Source organism: Elgaria multicarinata, chromosome 6 (genome assembly GCF_023053635.1).
Source record: "Elgaria multicarinata webbii isolate HBS135686 ecotype San Diego chromosome 6, rElgMul1.1.pri, whole genome shotgun sequence".
Classification (NCBI taxonomy): Eukaryota; Metazoa; Chordata; class Lepidosauria; order Squamata; family Anguidae; genus Elgaria; species Elgaria multicarinata.
This window is the reverse complement of record NC_086176.1, coordinates 64,322,828-64,344,911: the sequence shown is the minus strand read 5'-3', so window position 1 is coordinate 64,344,911 and position 22,084 is coordinate 64,322,828. Positions and strand designations below refer to the sequence as shown.

The 22,084-nt window shown below is 40.0% G+C and overlaps 1 protein-coding gene across 4 annotated transcripts in view; it reads right to left on the bottom strand.

The window, feature by feature from the left end:
• The window catches only part of SEMA6A (semaphorin 6A), a 181,638-nt gene that overhangs the window by 83,913 nt on the left and 75,641 nt on the right, over positions 1 to 22,084 (bottom strand). For all 4 annotated transcript variants that reach the window (XM_063129502.1, XM_063129504.1, XM_063129505.1 and 1 more), the window contains exons 2-3: positions 6,866 to 7,001; positions 2,068 to 2,185 (exon numbers count right to left, since the gene is read on the bottom strand). In XM_063129502.1, coding sequence (XP_062985572.1) covers positions 2,068 to 2,185; positions 6,866 to 6,965 — 218 coding nt within the window. In that variant the 5' untranslated portion in view covers positions 6,966 to 7,001. The remainder of the gene's footprint in view (positions 1 to 2,067; positions 2,186 to 6,865; positions 7,002 to 22,084) is intronic.

The following is a 22,084-nucleotide window of genomic DNA, read 5'->3' as shown; positions in this document are numbered from 1 at the left end:
GTTGGCACTTGATTAATTTTAAGTTGGTCCAACTATTTTTTTTAACTGAAAGAGCCATTTGGAATTTTCAAGTACAATCAAGTGCAATTGGATGCAAATTAATATATGCCGATGACCAATGGCTAAATATTTAGCTCTGGAGGAATTAGCAGCTTTTATTGCAGAACCTATTAGTATAATTTACATGATCTGGGGGGAAGTTTTGGCTCCTGGAAATCTTAATGAAATAATTTGCCTCTTTTTCCATAGTAAACTGACCACGGGGGCAGGGAGCACCACTTTACACAGAGCGTTTGCTTGCGAACTCAAATGAAATGCTGCACATGTGGTGCAAAGTCTATGCACAATCAGTTCCCCATAGGCTGAAAGCCAATGAACACAGTTATTTCAAGTGGCTGCCACTTGGCCAGATGGACACTTAAACTGGTCCTTCTGCAGGCACTTTTGAGATATTTTTTAAGCAATTTGACAAAACACTTTAGGCCAACTCACACAAGTAAACTGGTACATGGAAAAAGAGTGCTAATAAGTTGGTCTGTTCAGGAACTGGCTCCTAGTGAAGCAATTGTAGTGGTTGCTTTAGCAGACATCCAACTTGCACCACAACCACAGTTGACATCATATTACTGAATAAGGTTCACCCATAATTGTGACTTTTCTACTAAGAGCTCCAGAAAGCTGTTTACTGTGGCCTGCCCAGATGCAGTCTCATATATGGGACTGCAAAGAAACCACAAAGTTTGTTCAAGAAACAGGCTCTATAGTACTAATTAACTTCAAACTTGCCAAATTCGTTGAAATAAATGAAGTGTACACATTTCTTTTTTTCCTTTTTCTTTTTTCCGTTTCTCTCTCTCTTTCTCTCCTTGTTTTACTATAAAATATGCTTAGTATCCTGAAGCCATTAAATTTTAATTCTACTTCAAATATGTACTCATGCAATGTGGATTATTCTTGTTTATTCTCCAGAACAGGCAATTAGTTGTGTAGGCAAAATAAAAAAGGATTGAGCAAATATAATGATTCCAATATTCCAAAGCTACTGTATATGGTGAGCTGGTTGGTAACAACAGCTGAAGGCATCGTCCAGCACAAATCCGGTCATCAGAGCTGTGCAACATTAAGCTCTATCTGGACATACATCACAACTCTTTGCATATAAATATGTTTAAAAAGGGGATACACCCAGCAGACAGGCAGATAATTAGAAAAGCTCAAACTAAACAAGCGTGAGGGGGCAGCCTAATTCATCAAGTTTCACATTACAATTGCATTTTTTTAATTCTGAGAGAACTTCACTGTCTCTAGTGAGACTATTGCTCAAGTATTCCTTACTCTAAGGGCAGAAAGTTCACTTCAGATACCGTTTCAATAATAATAATAATTCTGAAAGAGTCTTTTGCTTTGTTTTCCCTTTCCCATCTGGTGCATGTCGGGAAACATGCACCAATAACATTGGTTCACTCCTGAAGAGTGGGCCCAGCAAGTGACTTCTGTCAAGGTCAATGGCTTTGTCTTATCTCTTTACTGAAAGGACATGAAGGAAGATGTCTATGCATTATCTGACCCCCATGCTAGCTGCATCCCTGTGTAGGTTTCTCATTTTCCCACTGTAACATGCAGAGTGTGTCTCACATGGAACCTCCCAATGATATGGGGGTTCCAATCCAACAGTGGTTGCCTCCATGACCATCTGGTGCTAGTATAAAACCCTTCCTGTTATCGGGGAGTAACCATGAGAGAAGCTGCAGTACGTTATTAATTTATTGCATTTCTATACTGCCCAAAATCACAGGGGCAAATGGGTACAATGTGAATATAAAGTTTAGATCAGCCTTGAACTGGAGATAAGCTTGCAAATCCTGGGTATGAAACAGATATCTGCAATGATTCATTCACAAGGGTAATTCGCAATTTCACACAATTCTCGAAGCCCTTATATTCCCTCCCATGTGCCACTCTTGCTTTGAATTATGGAAGAAACATAATGGAAAAGAAAACATTGGGTGAAGCTAGTTGAAAGAGTTTTGTCTGTGTTGTTGAGAAGACTAAGGAACTAGGACTAACCTAGCAGCAATGTAGAGGGTTCTGTCCATGATCATGAGCAGCTGGATGTCCAGTCTGTGCCTTTGTGGGGTGTTGTGTCCTGGCTTGTGACCCACAAACACCGGATACTGTTTTGTATCTGTAAAAAGCAAAGTGGAGTTTGAAAGGAAAGGAAATAGATACACACACAGCCAGTCAATTAAAGCATGTTAACATTATTCAGATTATCTCTATCACCAACGGTGGTGTCTAGAATGTCTGCTTTTTCTAGAACAGTTATCCCTGCCCTCCACAATAATAACCAAGGAGAATATATAGCTCAGGTGGGCAACTTGTGTCCCTCCAGTTGTTATAGCCTACAGTTCATATCAGCTCTACTTAGCATAGCTAGCCAATAGTGAGGGCTGATGGAAGTCGTAGGTCAAAATATTTGGAGGGCCACAAGTTGCCCACTCCTGACATAGCTCATCAGGGTGGCCTTCTCAGTTGTCATGAAAGTGGCTGTTATATCCTATTGTATCCCACTTTGGGGGAAGGCTGCTCTAGGCATTCATGATATTTGACATTTACACCTGGCTTTCTTTTCAGTCTTTGCACTAAGGAGTTGTATTATGCCTGCCAAAGATGATCTGTCAGCACAAAAATGTTTTATAGGAGGCCAGCAATTACTGCAGTAGCCACGTTGTCTAGTGATTAGAACGAAGAATGGAAAAGTACCAAACTGGCAGATCCAAAGGCTGCTCACCTAACTTTCTAATTGTGCTTATTTTTAGGATCAGAGGGGAGCTATTAATTTAATTTTGTGTTAACAAAAGTAACTGCTTTTTATTTTCTTAGCAGATTGTTCTATGAAGCTGTTTATAGGAAAGTATATTGTAATCTCTTATTATCATTTTTGACATTTCAGAAAGGAAGACTGGGCTGCTAGAAATTTAGGGAAGAAGGAACTTGAAAACAATAACTCTAACGCCTATCCACATGGGGACGCTTTATGATGAGTTTCTGTTTAAATTCAGATTTTCATCCATTTGGGTTTGTTTCTGTGACGGCAGATGGTAGCCAGTAAACCAATGTATACATTAAAACAAAAATGCTTGCATGGGCCAAATGGCACCTAAAACTACATTAGTTCAGAGTTGGGTGGGTGGAGTCCCATCAGTAGAACGAATGTCATGAACTGCATAGTTGCCTGGCAGGCAATGAGTGGAGGCTTGCTCCTCGACACTCTCCTTACTCTTGGAGTCAGTGGAGTACAATGGATAAGGATGAGTTACTTCTGAGTAGGCACGTTTAGCAAACATCTCCCTTCACCTCCACCTTCTCTTCGTGGGAGTAAGGGTTAATTGAGGATATTGGGTTTAAAACAAAAGTTCTGCAGATGTTCGGTCTTCTGTATGCACAGCAGTCATAACAGCAGGCTTGCTCCCTGCCTCTGTCTTCCTTTCCATGCTCAGTGAAGAGGAATGGATGGGAACGAGGTACTGAGATACACATTTCCAAACCCCTGATAGTCAGTGTAGGGATAAGCTAAAGCACATTGAACAGAATGTGATTTACTTCTGGGCAGACATAGTTTTTGGCCCAGTTTCAGCAGTTGTTCCTTGAGGCAGAGAAAGGAGAGAATTGGGAATGGGGGGGGGGAAGGGAGAGGGCATTGCAAGAATGAGTAAAAAACTACTCTCTGTGCAAGGTGGAGGAACAATGTTTCTATTATTATTATTATTATTATTATTATTATTATTATTATTATTATTATTATTTTGCCATTCAGTAAGCCTTCGGAGGAGTAATAGTACAATTCTGCTGCTGCTGCATGGAGATTTTTTTTTGTTTACCAAGAGAAGCCAAAAGCAATATGCTGACTTTCTTAGGAGTAAAAATTAATGTGATTGACTTCTGATTAGACAGGGTTATCCATTCCAGCTCATTGTTCCTTCACACAAAAGAAATTAAAAGAGAGGAAGGAGAGAACCGACCCCGTAAGAGCAGAGATTTGGAACAACAGGTTTGCACCTCACCCCTTTCTTGCTCCTGCACTCTGCTCTCCTCTGCTCCTTACATCTGAGAAGTCATGTTTCCAAAGCCCTGGTCATTCACTCCTGCACACGTCTAGAAAAGCACTTATGAGTGCAACTTTCCTTCCTCCCCTCTAATCTTTTCATCTGTAAGCCTGAGAGAATGACTTCCCACCCCTTCTTTCTGCTCCTTACATCTGAGTAGACATGGTTAGCCAACACCTCTTTCTCAGCGTTTAGTTGATTAATGGCTTGCTACTCGCTCTGATCTTCCTTGCTGTGAATGGATGAGACATAAAAAGAAACAAAAGAAGAGGGGCAGCCCACCCAACAAAATGTCTTTGCAAAAAATGTGGGGCTTTGGCTGAAAAGGTCGGGTTTCCTGCAGAATAGCAACAATGCCATGTGACACGGACGACTGTAAGCCACAGTAGCACTGGGGTAACGTGTTCATATATTCTTCATAGATTTATTTATTTATTTATTTAGAATATTTATATACCGCTCCTCATTGAAAAAATTTCGGAGCAGTGTACAAGGTAAAATGAAAATAAAAACAGAATAAAACAGTTAAAACAAAATTTAAAAAGAAGCAAAACAACAACAACACAGAAATCCAAGGCTGCATGTTAAAGAAAGGCTTCTTGGAATAAAGATGTTTTCAGGAGGCGCCGAAAGGAGTACAAGGTCGGAGCCTGTCTGACCTCCAGAGGCAGGGAATTCCACAGGAGGGGCGCCACCACGCTGAAGGCTCTTTCCCTGGTGGATTCCAATCGGAGGATGGAGCTAGGTGGAACCACCAGGAACAGGCCCTCGGATGACCTCAGTGACCGGGCAGGTTGGTAAGGGAGAAGGCGCTCTCTCAGGTATCCTGGTCCCAAGTTGTTTAGGGCTTTGTACACAAGTACAAGAACCTTAAACCTGGCCCGGTAGCGAATAGGCAGCCAGTGCAGTTCCCTCAGCAGAGGAGTTACATGCTGGAAAGGGGCATTGAAGTGCATTGTAGATGAAGTACACTACAGAAAAATGCAATAATTTTTGGTGGGACAGGGGGAGAGGAAGAAGTAACTGCCTGATGCTGCAAGCCATAGAGTGATATGACTGTCATTAATCCAAATGGTGACTACGTTGTGAATGGAAGGACAAATGGGGTTGGCACAAATGATGCAATTTAAACTCCCTTGCAGGTCGGTAGGTCTTTCTTTAATGAGTTTGTTTCTTGCCCTTCCACTGAAGTGATGAACTACAGATTTGGCAGTACAGGAAGCTGCCACCTGCAAGTGGCCAGGGTTTCGCAAGCGCACTTGCCAGGTTGCCGCTAACGACTGTATTTTTTGATCTGGTGAGTGCCTCTCCGAGGGCAGAGTGAAATGAGCCAGGAGGGCAAAAGGCTGAGCAAGGATGAGCTAGAGTATGCAGCTAATCCACTTATGCCTAATCCTGACAAACAGTGAAAGGATAAACTCACTATATCCTAACCAAATTCAACATAAACTTATATGGATGGCAACAAATGGAATCTATACATGAACAGCCTCAAACTCTCAACATGAAACATCCCAAAAAGGTGTCAAAGGTATGGACTGTTTGGTGGGTTTGGCCTCTTCAGCACATCCAACAATACATCTCAAAACAGCTACGCAAAGAAATACATAGAGATGAAAAATGGATGATAAACAGGTATAACTCTAGAGGGCAGAATTACTTCATGTGCAGATTATGTCGAGTTTCCTTGTATCTGGCAAATATTCGCCTAGAACTGGTGTGTGTGTGTGTGTGTGAGTGATAATTATAGCCCTTGTCAGCTTTAAGAGTGTAACTATTTCTTCAGAACTGATTGAGCACATGGAGCTTATACTGTATATACCATGAAGAAATACATGGAGGCTTCTGATGCTTGCATGTTTTTCTATATTAGCTTATGCTTATCAAAACAATCAAGACTTTTGACCCTGCATTTGTTATTGCATTTGGATGGAGTAAATTCTGGTTAAGTACTACAAATTTCTGAGTACTTAGAGGCCCCTCAAAGCACTTGAGTTCATTGCAGCAACTGTGACAAGGAAGTTTTACATAAAGCACTTTATGACTATCATTCTACAGCCAGATATTGTGAAAGCTTTCCTCATCGACATATCTGAGACCTGATGGGCAACAGAACGTTGGGCTAATCTTCTTCCAGGCAGATTGCCACTTAGAGCTGGTCTAGAATGGAAAGTATTTGTTTTATATAGTTCTGTTTTACATTACAATTGCACAGGCTGAGCATGTGTATATTTACTTTTATATACAAACACACAAATCAAGAAATGGTTAAATGAGTAATTGTTTCGGTACTGAATGGCACATTTTCCACAGAATTGTGTCATCTGTCCTTATTATGGATTTCTGTGATGGTACAAGCTAATGCTTCTTTCAAGGGGATGGGTAGTTCTTGTTTTGGCACACTTGCCAAGATCTTCTAAGTTATGGGAGGGGGAGAGTTCATTTCACAGGTAATTACACTATTTTGTGAAAAAGTGACAATTTAGGTGGAAGTGGGACATGACACAGATGAAAGGAAGAAGCTAACTAATTCTCTTGCTTTCATGGACTATGACAAAACATAGTTTTTGTTTACTGCTTTGGAATAAGGATAGGAGCAATAAACGGGATGAAGAATTTCTTTTCTCGAGGAGCTATATCAGAAAATGAGCAATTTTTTTGGTCTGCTAAAATATTCAACTCTAAATCTCACCATTAAGCCACGATCTGAAACCGGGGGTGGGGGGGGGGGGAGAAATTTCCCTGTCTTTCATACTCACAGTTGCCATGCGAAATACTGATTGGCTCAGGATCTTCTGGGAAATCAGCCCCAGCAAAGTGTAGCAGTGTGAAATATAGCAGCAAGGCTTCTGACCTCATAGTAGTTCAGCTGGGAGGCTATTTCTTCACTTCACCCTGTGAAAGACAAATGAGGGCATAAGAACTTTCTATCAACTCATACTTAGCCACTACAAACAAAAATAGGCCTCGAAGAGCCAAGAAGTAACAAAGGGGACTCCCCTGCCTTTTAAGCATTCACTATAAAATAATAAATAGGTTCATTTTAAAAGAAGAAAAACATCCTGAGAGCAAGCCTCGATAGTCTCTAACATATAGTGACACCTATATATGTTTTAAGAGTCACAGTAGTGCCTCTTTAGTTAAGGCCCGACTGGAAAAAACATATACATACATACATACATCAAAATATAATACCCCCTTTCCTGTACCGTTGCTTTTTACTCTGACCAAGAAACCCCGTCCTCTGAGGCTTAGTTCTCATTGAGAGCTAGCTGGGTTAGGTTTTAAAAAATTGAGTTGGTTTTAATTTCTTAATTAATTATTTACTTTATTAGGGTGCAATCCTATGCATGTTTAGATAGGAAAAAGTTGTGCATTTCCCAGCATGCCCCAGGCAGCATGTGAGTTATAGGATTTTTTTTCTGTTTAAACATGCACAGGATTATACCCTTAGTTGTTTATTAATTAATTAATTGGTTGTGAGTGAGAGTGGGATATATATATTCTAAGTAAATAAATAAAATAAAGTATCTAGAACTGTGTCCGGTGGGGGGCGGGGCAGGCTAATTTACTTCTCACTTTTGATGGGGTTCATACAAATGTTCCATGATACAAACAGGAAAATCCTTCCATAAAGAAAATTAAATGTGAGGGAGAAGATGTCTAGCTGATGGCATCAACTTAAGGATGATGCCACTCTATATACAACTTTCAAATCATTTTCAAAGTATCATATCCTGCTTGGTGTAGATCTGGCCCTATTTAGCACAGTCAATGGTGAAGAAATGATGGCAGTTGTAGGCCAAAACATTTGGAAGGTCACAAGTTGCTTACTCCTGCTTTAGGGAAATACTCCCTCTATTATGTTTGGGAATATGTCAAGGTTTAAGTTGATGGCTCTTAATAAATTTAAAACACTATTTATATTTATAAAGAGATTAAGGGACCTTCTAGGAGACTGATTCATATTCAGAAGAGATATAAATCAAGTACAGCAATACTGTGTGTGTGTGTGTGTGTGTGTGTGTGTGTGTGTGTGGAAACTAATTCAGCACAGTGAATGTGTCATGAGATCTTACCAGAAAAATATGACTCATAAATTTAAGTACTATAAAAACAAATATTCCAAGTTGCAGTAAAATAAGGGTGAACAAAACTGCTTGAAAGCAGAAACTTCACTCTTACTTCCCACCTGCCACATTCCAGGCATGTATTCTCTTATTCATTATTTTTTTAAAAAAAGCTAAATCTTAATAATAATAATAATAATAATAATAATAATAATAATAATAGAACGGAAGCAGGCAATGTTTGATTCAGTATTTTTTAATATATACTTTTTGCAGAATATAGCAAAAAATCACATAATTCCTTGGCAAATTTCATGGAGTTGTTGACCTACAGAATAAATCAGTGTAAAGAGTAGGGATTTCTTTTCATCCATTCCAAAATTTCAACCCTTTGATGCAGGCTTCGAAAGATTAGCTTTTTGAAGAAGGCTATTTTATTATAGCCCGTCAATCATTCCAGATTTATGCAAGGAAAGATAGAGTTTGAAACCTAGATAGTTTTTGAAAGTCCATTTGGCAAATGAAGTGCTAGCTTGCACATTTGAAACACCATTTAATATTAGATACCTATGTGTCCTTTTCTCATGCCAAGAAAAGCATTAACAAGCCCTGTTTTATTTCAGAGTGTAATTTCACAGACCCTATTGGTTCTCAATCATTTATCCAGTTGGAGATACTGTAGTAATTAATTTTGTGGTTCAGATATATGTTTTTAAAATATAACAATACAGTCATCCTACAATAATCAGGGATGTGGTATGAATGCTCCATAATATGTCATTGCAGAGCCTCAGAATAAAGCAGAAAAAATTTTTTACTCCACAATTTCTTATTTTTATTAATACAGACAATTCTAAAATTTGTCTGACTTTTGTATCCCCCACTGCTAGAAAATTAAATACTGAACTTTTGATAAAATAAATAGTGATGGAAACTACCTCAGGATTAATGACTCTCACAATAGCAGCAATATAGCAGCATCAGGTAGGAAAATGCAGAGGAGAAAATGCCCATCCCTTACCTGCCTCTGTTGCGGTCCAGGCAGAGCTTCAACTGACGCCCAGGCCTAAGGCCAGAAACAGGCTGTGGTCTGCTTCTGGTCGTAGGCCTGGGCGTCAGTTGAAGCCTCCGCCCGGACCGCAACAGACACCGAGCCGGGTAAGTGGGGGAGGGGGGCTCACCTGGCTCTGCCGCCGTGGTCCCTGTGGCGACGGCGTCAGATCCAGGTAACGGGGAGGGGGGCTTACCTGCCTCTGTCGTAGTCCGGGTGGTGGCTTCAACTGAATCCCAGGCCTAAGGCCGGAAACACGCTGCGGCCTGTTTCCAGTCTTAAGCCTGGGCATTGGTTGAAGCCACCACCCAAACTGCGACGGAGCTAGTTAAGTGGAGGAGGGGGGCTTACCTGCCTCTGCCACCATGGTCCATGCGATGATGGCGGCAGAGCCAGGTAAGTGGACGAGGGGGGCTTACCTGGCTCCACCACCACGATCCATGTGGCGGGGGACGGCGGAGCCAGGTAAGGGGGTGTTGTCCCATAACCAGGGATTTAAAGGCCTGCTTCCCCATTGCGTTAATAGCCAATCAAACACATGAGGCTGGAGAATACACTTAATCCATTTACTTCCGATACTGCAGTATGGGGGTGCTCTCCGGTTCCACAAGATGGAGGCACCCAGAACAAACGAATCTCACAGTATATATAGGCCTTGACTACAAGAGGGTGTTGGTCTCTTTCTAACCCTTCTATTGGTCAGTTCTGGATTTGGCAAGTTAAGTTACATTCAATTTTCAAGTTAAGGTGCACAATCTCAATGAGTCATAGGTTTCATTCGATGTTCTGTTGGTTGAAAGCTTTCCCCTTTGTCTGCTAGGACATGATGTCCACCATTAAGGAATGCAAATCTGCCATATAGCCACTTGTAGCCACCCTTTGGCAGAGAAGCCATCTTTTAACCCCTGGCATGAAACCTCCTCTGGGGCCGTCAGGGGGAGGGGGCTTATTCGGACCCCATTTTGTCCCCCTTTCCCCACTTACCTGCCTCCGCCGCCCGCCGCGGAGGCAAATAAATGGGGAAGGGGAGAAAATGGGGGCTGAATATCAATCTGGACCTCAGGATCTCGCTCCGGATCCGGTTCTGGAGCGGATTGGGGGAGGTCCGGATCGACCTGAACCGGTTTGGGCCTGATCCGGAAGGTTGGGATCCGAAGCGGTTTGGGGCCCCTGTGCACAGCCCTACTTTTACTTGCCTCCTTAATGCAGTACCTTTATAACTTTGCTCTCTGCTCTGTCAAACATTTCCCCTAAATTTTACAAACTATAGCATTTTAAAATAAAAGGATCCTAATAAGAATGGTCAGCCTGATAGGAATTCAATTGGGGCACCTGGATCTATTGGTATGTTAAGTGCTCCACTAAAGATCACAGCAACAAATGTAACTTATAAAGCTGGACTTTGAAATGTTTACCTATGCACAGTAGGGGCCTTTCTTATTTGATTGCGATAAAAAAGTAATTGTACCATACTAAACATGCAAAGAGTTACAAGGAATACCTCAAACACATCTTATTTATGAAAATGTTTCATTCAAAAAGCAAAATAAAAATAAAAGGAGGGGTTCTCCAATATGTGGGATGGAACATAGCTTTTCTTTTTCTTTTTTTACAGATTTATATTTCACACTTGGTGTCATCGTTCCACCTCTCCCGCCCTCAACAACACTGCAAGGCAACAAAATTAAATATGCTCTTTTTGTGTATCCAAAAATTCCATTACTTTTCTCCCCCACACTGCAAAGCACTTTTGACAGATGTCAAGCAATTCTGAAAATACAACAGAAGAATGACAGTTTATCCAGAAGGAACGTATCAGGCCATTGAGACTTTCATTTCATTATAAACCTTTTTCACCCACAGTGTCAGGCTGATCATTCAAACTTTTGTATGGCTCAGGGCAAGTCTCCACTGCAGAAGAATAGGTACTTTATGTTGTTCTCTGTCATCACATCATCATCTGCCTAACTGTGTGCATTATATGAAGAGAAGCATCAAGAAAACTGATAAATCTTGGCCTCTTCACTCTATGAGGCTTAAGTATATGCCCAGTTATGGGTGATATACACCACTCCTTTCTTCTTGCTCAACTTTCTGCCGTGTTCTATGTAAACATGTTGAAAAGACAGCTTCCAACTGAAGTAATTGTATTTTTACACAGGGTGCTTAGCTCGTCCTTTCTCTGGTAATGTTTAATGAAGAGCTATTTCACACATTATACCATTTAAGGTGTGTAATGATAAAGCTATCAATGGCTACTAGTCATGATGGCTATATATTACCTCCAGTATCACAGGCAGTATGATTCTGTATACCAGTTCTGGGAGCAGAAGTGGGAGGGTGTTTTTGCACTTGTGCCCTATTTGTAGTTTTCCCAAAGGTAGCTAGTTGACCATTCTGTGAAAAGAATCCACCGTTGGTTGTATTCAGCATGGCTCTCCTTATGTTATTACGTTAGTGGCAAACCCAGATTTGCTGCCAAATATACTTTATTCCAGGAGTCCTAGCCAATCGCAAATCGATTAGTGTTTGAAACGTTTGCTCCATTAATATTTTACTTTTTTTTTTTAGCTACACACCTATGACCATTTAAGGGTACACCTAAAACCAGTTTTGTAAATAATCCCACAAAAGTGTTTTGACTGTGCTTTTTTAAGAGAGAGAGAGAGAGAGAGAAAGAGAGAGAAAAGCTGTCAGGAAGCTAACAACCTGGGTTTCTGTGCTGGATGCGGAGGGAAGAAATCTCCCTCCCCTATGGCCAGCATGGGAATGCAGGCTGCTAGCCTCACCAAGCTAGTAAAAATAAATAAATGAACAAATGAATTGCTTCTACCAAGTGGACTGGAAGAGGAGGGATAGCACAATCTGCTGTTCCTCACTTAGCTTTTGTACTGACCATGGAAGAAGGTGTTTTCCTTTCTTCCACTGCAGCTAGCATGCAAACCAAGCTGGCTAGCTGAGGAAGAGCAGGTCAATCCATCCCTCCTTCAACAGCCTGCTGCATTCCATGCTGGCCACAGAAGGAAAGCCCCTTCCTCTGCAGCTAACAGGGAATCTGTCCTTCACCATCTCAGTCACTTGCCTGCATGAAATTCCTTGTCACCTATGGCTACTAGCAGAAAAATTGTTAAATTCAAGGCTGGGTGTAAAACGTGAAGCAGCTCTTTAGAGTTTAATAGCTGCCTCCAGCTTAGAGTACTTTCAGACACACCTGGGCCTACTGAAGTGGTTGTGGCTGGTCTCTTGTACAATGAAGGCAGGAAAGCTGTTTATATGGGGGGGACCACCCCTCTACAATTACTCTACTTATTCTCTATAAGCTACTATTCTGCTATCATTAAAGCCACTGCTGACTTGTGCCCCATTTGTCTTCATTTACAGAGGACAGTCCTCTATTTGAAGATGTTTTCTATTAGAAAGATTGCCAAAACCAAGCCCTGTTTAGAGATAAAGAACCATAAAAAGAGATCACATGGTGTGTGTGTGCGTGTGTGTGTGTTAAAGTTTCTCACCCACAGTTAGCACCTGGACAGCAGACTGAGGAGGCACACAGGAGGTCACAATCTTCCTTACTATGGTAAGATGCTTTGTCTTTCTCTTAATTACTATAATTTATTTCTAAATTTGCATCTATGCATATAAGTAAAATCCAACTTAAGTCCTACTTAGAGCAGACCCATTGAAATGAATGGGAGTTCTGTTAGCCATGACTCTTTTAAATCCCATTTATTTCAATAGGCCTACTCTAAGTAGGACTTATGTTGGATTTTACTCATAGATTTAGCATATATAAATGCCTTGCAAGTCTGTGTCCACGTTTGTTCTCTCTCTGTGTGTGTGGTGAAGATAGGTAAGAGTCCAGCCTACATCTGTCAGAATCACAAAGTGATTTGCTAATGGAGCTCTATATAAACAGCTCCCCTATATATTCCTTCTTCGCCAGGTTGCAGCAAATTCCTATGGGCCATATCTGAAAATAGCCTGGGGTACTTCCAGATGGCTTTAGTTTGAAGCTTGGAATTGATATTTCAGCATTATCAGTAGCACAGGTGCTTTTTAGAAAAAGAACCAGGGCCTTTCCTATGCCTCTGGGTAAGCACTACAAAATCCAATGGGAAAGTGTAGGAGATGGCTTTTGGGACATCCCCTTGGGTTTTTCAATACATGTTTGAAACATATTAAGTTCTGTAAAGTCAAGAAAATGTAATGCTTCTAATCTAGATCTGAAGTTACTCACTATGACCTTGCAATTTTTAAAAATGACTTTCTTTACTGGTACAAAACAGGAAGAAACCAGTGGCAGAAATAATGCAAGGCCAGAGAGAACTAGACACATCATACAATTCAGCCTTTGACAGAAAACAATATTTATTGTAACATGCAATAAATAAATAAATGCTCAGCTTTGGAGAAACTTCAGCAGAAAAATTTAAAGAGATCACCTTAGCTAGACTCTAAGTAATTCTGTCGGAATATGAGTCTTAAAAGTATGACTAAAGTTGTTCCCATTGAAACATCCTCCCAAATGCAGCATCTGTTAGAAAAGCCAGATAGGTAGATATCTAGTCAAAAGAAGTAAACTCTATTAAAGATTAAAGGCTTTTTTTCAAATGTTGTCATTAAATAAATTATTGGGAAATCATGGCCCTATCATTTTTTACCAGCTAGTTATTCCTTTACTACAACTGCACAGAATTCTGTAAAACCTGAAAAAACTTTGATTTGGAAAAAAACAACACCCAAGTCATTTCTTTACCTGTAAATGCACGAATACAATGTAAAAAGAAAAAAGTCCTGCAAGTTGCTTTCGGCAATGAAGGAAAGCGCCTTTAATGGATATGCAACACAATTCTATGCATGTTTATACAGAAAAAAAGTCCCAATGTGTTTAATAGTAGTTACTTCTGAGCAGATGTGCATAGTGTTGTACTGTAAGACTGCAATCCTAAGCAGGCTTATTAGGAAGAAAATTTTATTTAACTCTTGGAATCTACTGTTCAGTTAATACTCTGTTGTGTTTAGGCCTGCAGCCTTATGAACTGGGCCAGACAGCTCTCCTGTATGCATTTCTACTCTTACATAAGAACATAAGGAGTGTGCCATGCTGGATCAGACCAAGGATCCATCTAGTCCAGCACTCTATTTACATAGTGGCCAGACCAGGGACCCACAAGCAGGAAACTGTGCAACTGCACCCTCCTACCCATGTTCCCCAGCAACTGGTGTATCTAGGCTTATTGCCTCTAACATTGGAGGCAGCACATAACCATCGGTATTAGTAGCCATTGATAGCCTTCTCCTCCAGGAATTTCTCCAGCCCCCTTTTAAAGCCATCCAAACTGGTAGCCATCACTATATCTTGTGACAGCGAATTCCTTTATTTATTCCTTTATTTATTTATTGCATTTATATACCACCCCATAGCCGAAGCTCTCTAGGCAGTTTACAAAAGTTAAAAACAGTAAACATTAAAAACAAATATTCGAAGTTTAAAAACATAAAAAGCATAAAAACAACAGTATCCTTACTGTTGTTTAATTTAATTCTGTGCTGTGTGAAGAAGTACGTCCTTTTATTTGTCCTGAATCTCCCACCAATCCGCTTCATGGGATGATCCCTGGTTCTAGTATTATGGGAGAAGGAGAAAAATGCCTCCCTATCCACACTCTCCACAACATGCATAATTTTGTATTCCTCTGTCTCCCCTTAGCCTCCTTTTTTCAAGCTAAACAATCCCAGCTGTTGTAACCTTCCCTAATAGGGGAGATGCTCCAGCCCCTTGATGATTTTAGTTGCCATTTTCTGCACTTTTTCCAGCTCTGCAATGTCTTTCCAGCTCTACAACTGTACATGTAATGGTTTATTTATTTTGAGTATTTAAAGAAGCAAAAAGGATAATCCATTTTCTAGAAACAGTACCAATAAAACATCATGAAAGTTTATCTTTTCTTTATGTAAACAGAATTTAAGCAAGAACGCAGAATTGGCTTGCTTATCCCGACAAAGGTCCATTCTTTAATGATGACCACTATGGATGACAAGGTTACCAAAAAAAAAGCATGACAGAGATGGTTGTTTCCTATTATTGGCCCTTAGAATCTGTATCAGAGGCATGCTGTCCTGAATATCAGTGAGATTCCGTTTTACCAAATATGGGTAAATAGCATTTTATGGCTTAATGCGTGTGAAGAGTTTTGGCTTTAGGGAGAAAAAGAAATGCACATATAATTTATCTGCTAGAGCCACTATCCATATATTAGCCTAATTCTTTTTTTTAAGCTCTCAATGCAAGTGGACACTGCCACATCTTATAGCACTGAACTGTGTAAATTCATTGTGTTGCATGTAGAAATGCATCTTTTTGTTTGTTCAACCTGTTGCAGAACAATTTCATTGGATAGCCTCAAATTCTAGTGCTTTGAGAAAGAATATTTTTTGCTCTAAACCATTCCTAATTTAATAGCATTGCTGTTAAAAATTAATAAAAGTCTTTCCCTTTACAAATATATTTTCCAGTAGGGTAGGATGGTTGGGGTGGGGATTGTAAAAATAAATAAATCATATCCAGCTGTCGAAGATGGATCAGGGGCCAACACGTCCATCTGGATGAAATGGTGATTCAGTACTCATCTTTGCAAAAGGGACCACTAAGACAGGTGCAGGGACAGCTGGATACTTATATCTGCCAGAACACTTCCACGCATGATGCTATGGAATGTTATACACAGGGTTCCAAAAGCACTACAAGAACCACAAAATGTAAGGGCTTCTTAGGTAAGCACACTTGGGAGACAATTCCCTAAATTTGTCTAAACACTTCCCAGTGAGTGTGTCCAATGGTATTTTACACAGTCCTATTTCTTCTATCCTTTCTACATTCTGATGGCAAGCATTGTAGCTTTGTATAAATCCTAGAACCAGTAAGTAGACTTAACAGAATTTGTCTATACATTTCTTGAATCTGAACATGAAAAGATGTCCTTTAAAACAAATATTCTCCAATAAACTGTGTTAATCAACTACGAGTTGTCTGAAACATGCCAATTTCAAACCATGGACTATGAAGCTGCCTTGTTTCAACAAACCATAGTTAATAGTAACCACAGTTTGGGGGTTTAGGCTTAGCCCTAAACTGCAGTTACACAAAAACACAAGTGAAAGCTTCTGATCTCTTCCTCACAGCATTGCTTGAGGAGGAGAGGGGAAGGGAGAACTACACAAACCTGACACTTACTGTTCCAAGCTCCTCTCATGATAAACAATGGTTTATCGTAATGTTTGAATGCAGCCATTGTATTAGATTTGAAACCTTGAGGCGAAAGGCCATTATGTCTGTTCGGGACTTTAAACAACAATTTTGTCAAATGATTCTAAATCAGACATTGCTAACCTTGTGCCCTCAAATTCTTTTGGATTTTAACTCCCAGCCAGCATGGCAAATGTTCTGAAATACTGTGAGTTGTAGTCTGAAACATCTGGGGAGCAGCAGGTTAGGGAAGGCTGCTCCAGCAATAGTAACAGTAGCAAATAACTACATTATTTGGAGAATCTTTAAGATAAGTCTCTGATATACACAATGCCACAAGTCATACTGTGGAAAGTGAATCAAACTATAATCATGTCATCACAGAGCTTTGAAACAGATTATGTTTATTCTCCATTAGTATGGCAGGAAGAATGAAGGAAAGGGATGTCGGTGTTTCAAACTAAAATGATATTTGACTTCTCAAAACCATAGTTGTCTCGGCAAGAAGAAAGCCATTAGTTACCCCAAGCTTTTGCTGACTGATACTTAGGATTTTGAGGTGAAGAAGTTGGAGTAAGCAGACATGGACACGGTAGGCACTGATGTGCTTACAAGCTTGTTTACTGAAGCTTGTTTGCTGAACGAATTCACAAATAGCAGTTACAATACTATACCAATTACAGCTAACAGAAGCTTACAAAGAGCAAATCACCCTGGCCAGGATCAATAACTGCTCTTGGATGATATTCTAGTCTCATGTAGCTTGTGTTGAATATTTATTTTATTTATGGAATTTATATCTGCCCAAGTGGTAGATGTCCTCAGGGGGCAGAGGGTTGTTACTGTCATAAATATTCACCTTCCAGCGAAAACAGTTGGTCAAATTAGATGAGACAGTGGGAGATCTGTGCCTAAAATTTCAGTTTCTAAAAAAGATAAAAGCCGCTGCATGATAAGGGGTGTTTAAATCAGGATTGTGGTTCTGTGGGAGGGGAATTAGCTCTTTCTCCTCATGTCATCTCCCAACACCAAAAGCTATCTGCTGAAAAGGAAAAAACATAGCGGTCCCATATGGGTAAAATGGTGTGGAGGGAAAGGTTTTGTATTTTCTTCTCCGTAAGAAGGACCCAGAAACAAGGTTTGGATATAAACAGAACTTCTACTTTATTTCTAAACCCTTATTTGCTGTCTGTTTCATTTCCCACCTGTCCTCCTTTCTTCCCCTTTTCTCCCTTTTATTCTCTCCTCCTGGGGCCCTCTAGGGACAAATCTCTTCACAACTCAAAACAAGGAAGTGCATACGGCTATTACAATACAACAGAAGGGTATTTATTTGATTTCATTTCCATGTTGTCCAATAGCTGAAACTCTTCGGATGGTTCAAAAACTTAAAAACCACAAGGTACAGCATAAATATAAAATATGGAAGCTTAAAACCACAAAATAAAAGTACAACCAGAATAAAACCTAGCAGCAATGCAGAGATTTAAAATAGAGATTTAAAATGGCACAGCTAAAAGACTAAACAGTGTTGTGGCTTCAAAATGATTCAGGGTGCTCCCATATTTTTAACTTAACAAAAAATACATATAGAAGATCCAATCCTCACCATCTTGTCTAGTTGCACTCAAAGCCCTAACACAATTATTCTAATATTACTTTTATCCCCTAAATATATAGGCTGTTGATTAATTCTTCCCCAGCAGCAGTTGTAACCAAATGTAAACCAAAAGGAAGATTTAAGGCACAATCCTATGCATGTTTAGATTGGAAAAAGTTCTACAACTTCCAGCATTCTCCAGCTGCCCATGCTGGCTGGGGAATGATGGGAGTTTTAGAAAAAAAAATTGGTCTCAACAAGCATAGGATTATGGTTTTAAGGTTTTTTGGGTGGTGCCTACTGATCCTATTCTTATTTCAATTCTCTGTTCCAGGCATGAAATATGCACGATATGTAGTATGCCTAATGGCTTCTTAGAACAGAGATAGTTGCAGACCTGGCAGGAAATGTAAAGGCTATCAGGCCTTCCTGTGGCTTTTGACTGATGATTTCAAAATAATAATAAAATATTACAGGATATAATTTTTCCAGCAATATCATGACAAAAAGAAAGATTCTGATACAGCTGAAAAAACAACTAGCTATTTTATCAAGTCACTGATGTCATTTCCCCAATTAGCATGATTGCCCCTATATTTCTATGAATATAACTGAAGCTAAGAAGGACCCTACACTAAAACGTTGCAGCCAGAATCAATACTCCAAAGTTCCCAGCTACCTTTGTTCCATTTGGGAGGTGTTCATCTTCTATCTGACAGCACCAATTCTTTAACATGGGCCTTAGCTAGACCTAAGGTTTATCCCGGGATCATCCCGGGGTCATCCCTGTTCATGTAAATGACACACAGGGGATCCCAGGAGCAGGCATGGACGACCCCGGGATAAACCTTAGGTCTAGCTAAGGCCATAGTGTAGCTACTAAGGTCACACTCCTATAGAGATTATCCGAAGTATTGATCTCTACAAAACGGGTTGGTTCCTGAAGTTTGCTGACAAAAGACACAGGCTATCTCTGTACCTCTGTACCTATCTCTGAAGGCTCACGAATCCTGTCTTAGGACTTTTGATCTTTTCATCTTATCATGTATCAGCCATGTATGTGCCCATTGCAGCAGGCACTACTCTATATGATTTCTGAGTTAAAGAAATTTAAGTATGAGAGTTTGAAAGTTTGTTATAGGGACTGAACTCACATTATGCAGATATAAACATGTTGATTTGCCAGCAAATCCCATACTCAACTTGCATTATTTTTGCTGGAAAATAGAATCTTTAATCTGTCCCTTATGACATTTGCATACTTATTCAGTACATTTTCTAAATAAAGCAAAATCTATCCTAGCATATTATGTCCCTCAGGATCAGTTGGCATCTTTAGTGAGCAAGGCATGGCAACCATGAAATGTGTAAACAATGTTGGACCCATTAAAGCAATAGCATAAGATTCTTAACCTAAATCAACCCCAGTTCACATTTTGTGTATAATAGGCAGTTTAATGCATATGAATATGGTAACTTAGGCCACAGCTAGACCTAAGGTTTATCCTGGGATCATCCAGGGTTCACCCCTGCCTGAGCAGTGGATCCCCTGTGTGTCACCTAGATGAACAGGTTTGACCTCTGGACGATCCAGGGATAAACCTTAGGTCTAGCTATGGCCTAAGTCTTGTATGTAACTGTAAAAAGGCACAGTGGAGGTAGGAACAAATAGACTCACAAAAGAGGCAAACAACTCTGCAGGGACCTAGTCAGTACAGTACTCTCATAATTCCACATAGGTCCATATGTATCTGATGCTCTGGTCCACCTACCAACCAATTAGTTCTTATAGATTATACCAATCTTGATAATGCAGAAATAGGACTCAGTCATCCCTGTTGTCTTGAATATCCTAACTGGTGTCATGCGAGATTATATGCAGGGCAAGGGTAGGCAACCTAGTGCTGTATAGATGTTCTGGACTACAACTCCCATTAGCCACAGCAATCACAGCCTTTGGTCAGGGATTATGGGAGTTTAGTACAAAACATCTGGAGGGCACCAGGTTACAAAGTTGTGATGTAACCACGTGCTTTGCTATTGAGCTTTGGCTCCTTCTCCTAGTAATTCTACCAGGTTGTTTACACGAATGTAAGATCGCTAACTGTGTCTCCCCTCTTGCAGAAGATGAACGGATTGCTGGGTGTAATCTGTATGAATTGTCTTTTACCATAATAAATTACAATTCTCAAGATAAATGTAAGTGGATCAAATTTTAACTATAAAGTTATGGTCTGAATTTGCCTAACTGACATATCTCCTCTCACAGCCCAAAGTTCACATTAACTACAGGGCGGGGAAGGTCTTGGTCTTTGCAAATTATCTGGCAATAAAAGACTGGAAATCAGCAAATGCTTGAATTTCTTTATCCTGCTGTTTTAAGCCTTATTTTAACAATATATGGAACAAGAAGTGCTGAATAAAATACAGCAGCCATATGCCAGCTACTTCTAAGCTCTGCCATCGGCTGTAGATTTGTGGACCGCATTTGTTTTAATGTCTGTGCCTCTCTTTTCAAACAGTGACTGAAGTTTCTACCTTAAGGCAAAGATGTGACTTGAAAGCTTTTGATTTCTAACTCGTATCATCTGCAGCACATACTTTATTCTGCCACTCATGAAGTTCTAAGACTTGTTTCCTTCTATTGTCATGATGATATAACTTTGAATCCGGATTACTTAGATCATTTCCCAACTTCCTTATGCTGAAGAACCACATGAAATTTGCTGCTGATTATTTGCTACTGGAAAAATTTGCTGCTTCTGCAGAAGCAGTGATCAGAATTAACTCATTAAGTCAATTACTTCAAGGTCTGGGAGAAGTCAAAAGGATAATCTAATTTAGATGCACCAGACAGGATAGTCTCCCAGACCTCTCATAATTCCACTATGTAACATGGTGATGTGGACTGGACGCAGCACTAAACTATGGTTTAGAATTCTCTGTGTGAGCTTTGTGCTTTTGTGCTTCACCTTCTCTCTTCTCCAGAGCAGAGAAGCTTTTGCTTCAATTTTCAGCTAACAACAGTTTATTGTTAATTTAAACTGTGCTTAATCTTATGGTTTAAGGAAACAAGGCAGGATCATAAACCATAGTATGAAGTTGGCTTCTTTTCTTAAACCATAGTTAAAAATAATCACAGTTAAAGCACAAGACCATTTGAATCCTTAAGCATCTGTCAGATGCTCATAGTTAATCTCTAATATTGTACTAGAAAATCTGCACATTTTCCCTTAAAAACACCCCATATTAATATTTGCTTAAATATACGTTAAATGGGCTCTTTCATTTTACTTTCAATGCAGTGAATGCAAAAGCAGGGTTTCACATTTGGCTGCCATACGATCCAGAAGTAAGCACAGGTTACTAGGTTACCACAATAACCTCTCTTGAGTCAAAAGGATACTCTGATGCATTTACACCTTGCATCATTATACGCAAAGCTCGAAAAGGTGTCAGACATGTTACCCTCAGGCCGTTAGATCCTGCAACAGTCTTTGGTCTATTGAAGGTAACATTAGGGTTACCTTGTACCTTGCATGTTTTGTATCTATGAGCTAAGATAAGAAGAGAGTCAGAATGCTGTATCATGTACCACCCCACTGAAAACATTGGAGAAAACGGTGAAATGATTCTATTACTTGGTGGATTACAACTGCTGCTGGGAAGGATTAATCAATCAGTCTTTATAATCAAAGGGTATAAATGTTTAAGGAATTGTGTTAAGTCTTTATATTCCTTGAAGAGGTATACTTGACACGCAAACTACGTGAGTCAAGAATAGCATCCAAGAGAGGCTATCGCTCTTGGCCAGTGTGATTCACGTTCTGAAGCCCTGGCCAGCTGTAATCGGTATGGCATTGAAACTATTATTTGCAAATGGATGCAGTAAACAAACTTTAAATTCCATTGAGTGTGCTTATTGCAACATCTCTTTTGCCCCCAAACGCCAGGAAACAAGCTATCTGTGCGAAAAGGAGTGTTGCCAGAAAATGTAGCATTTTTTTCCCC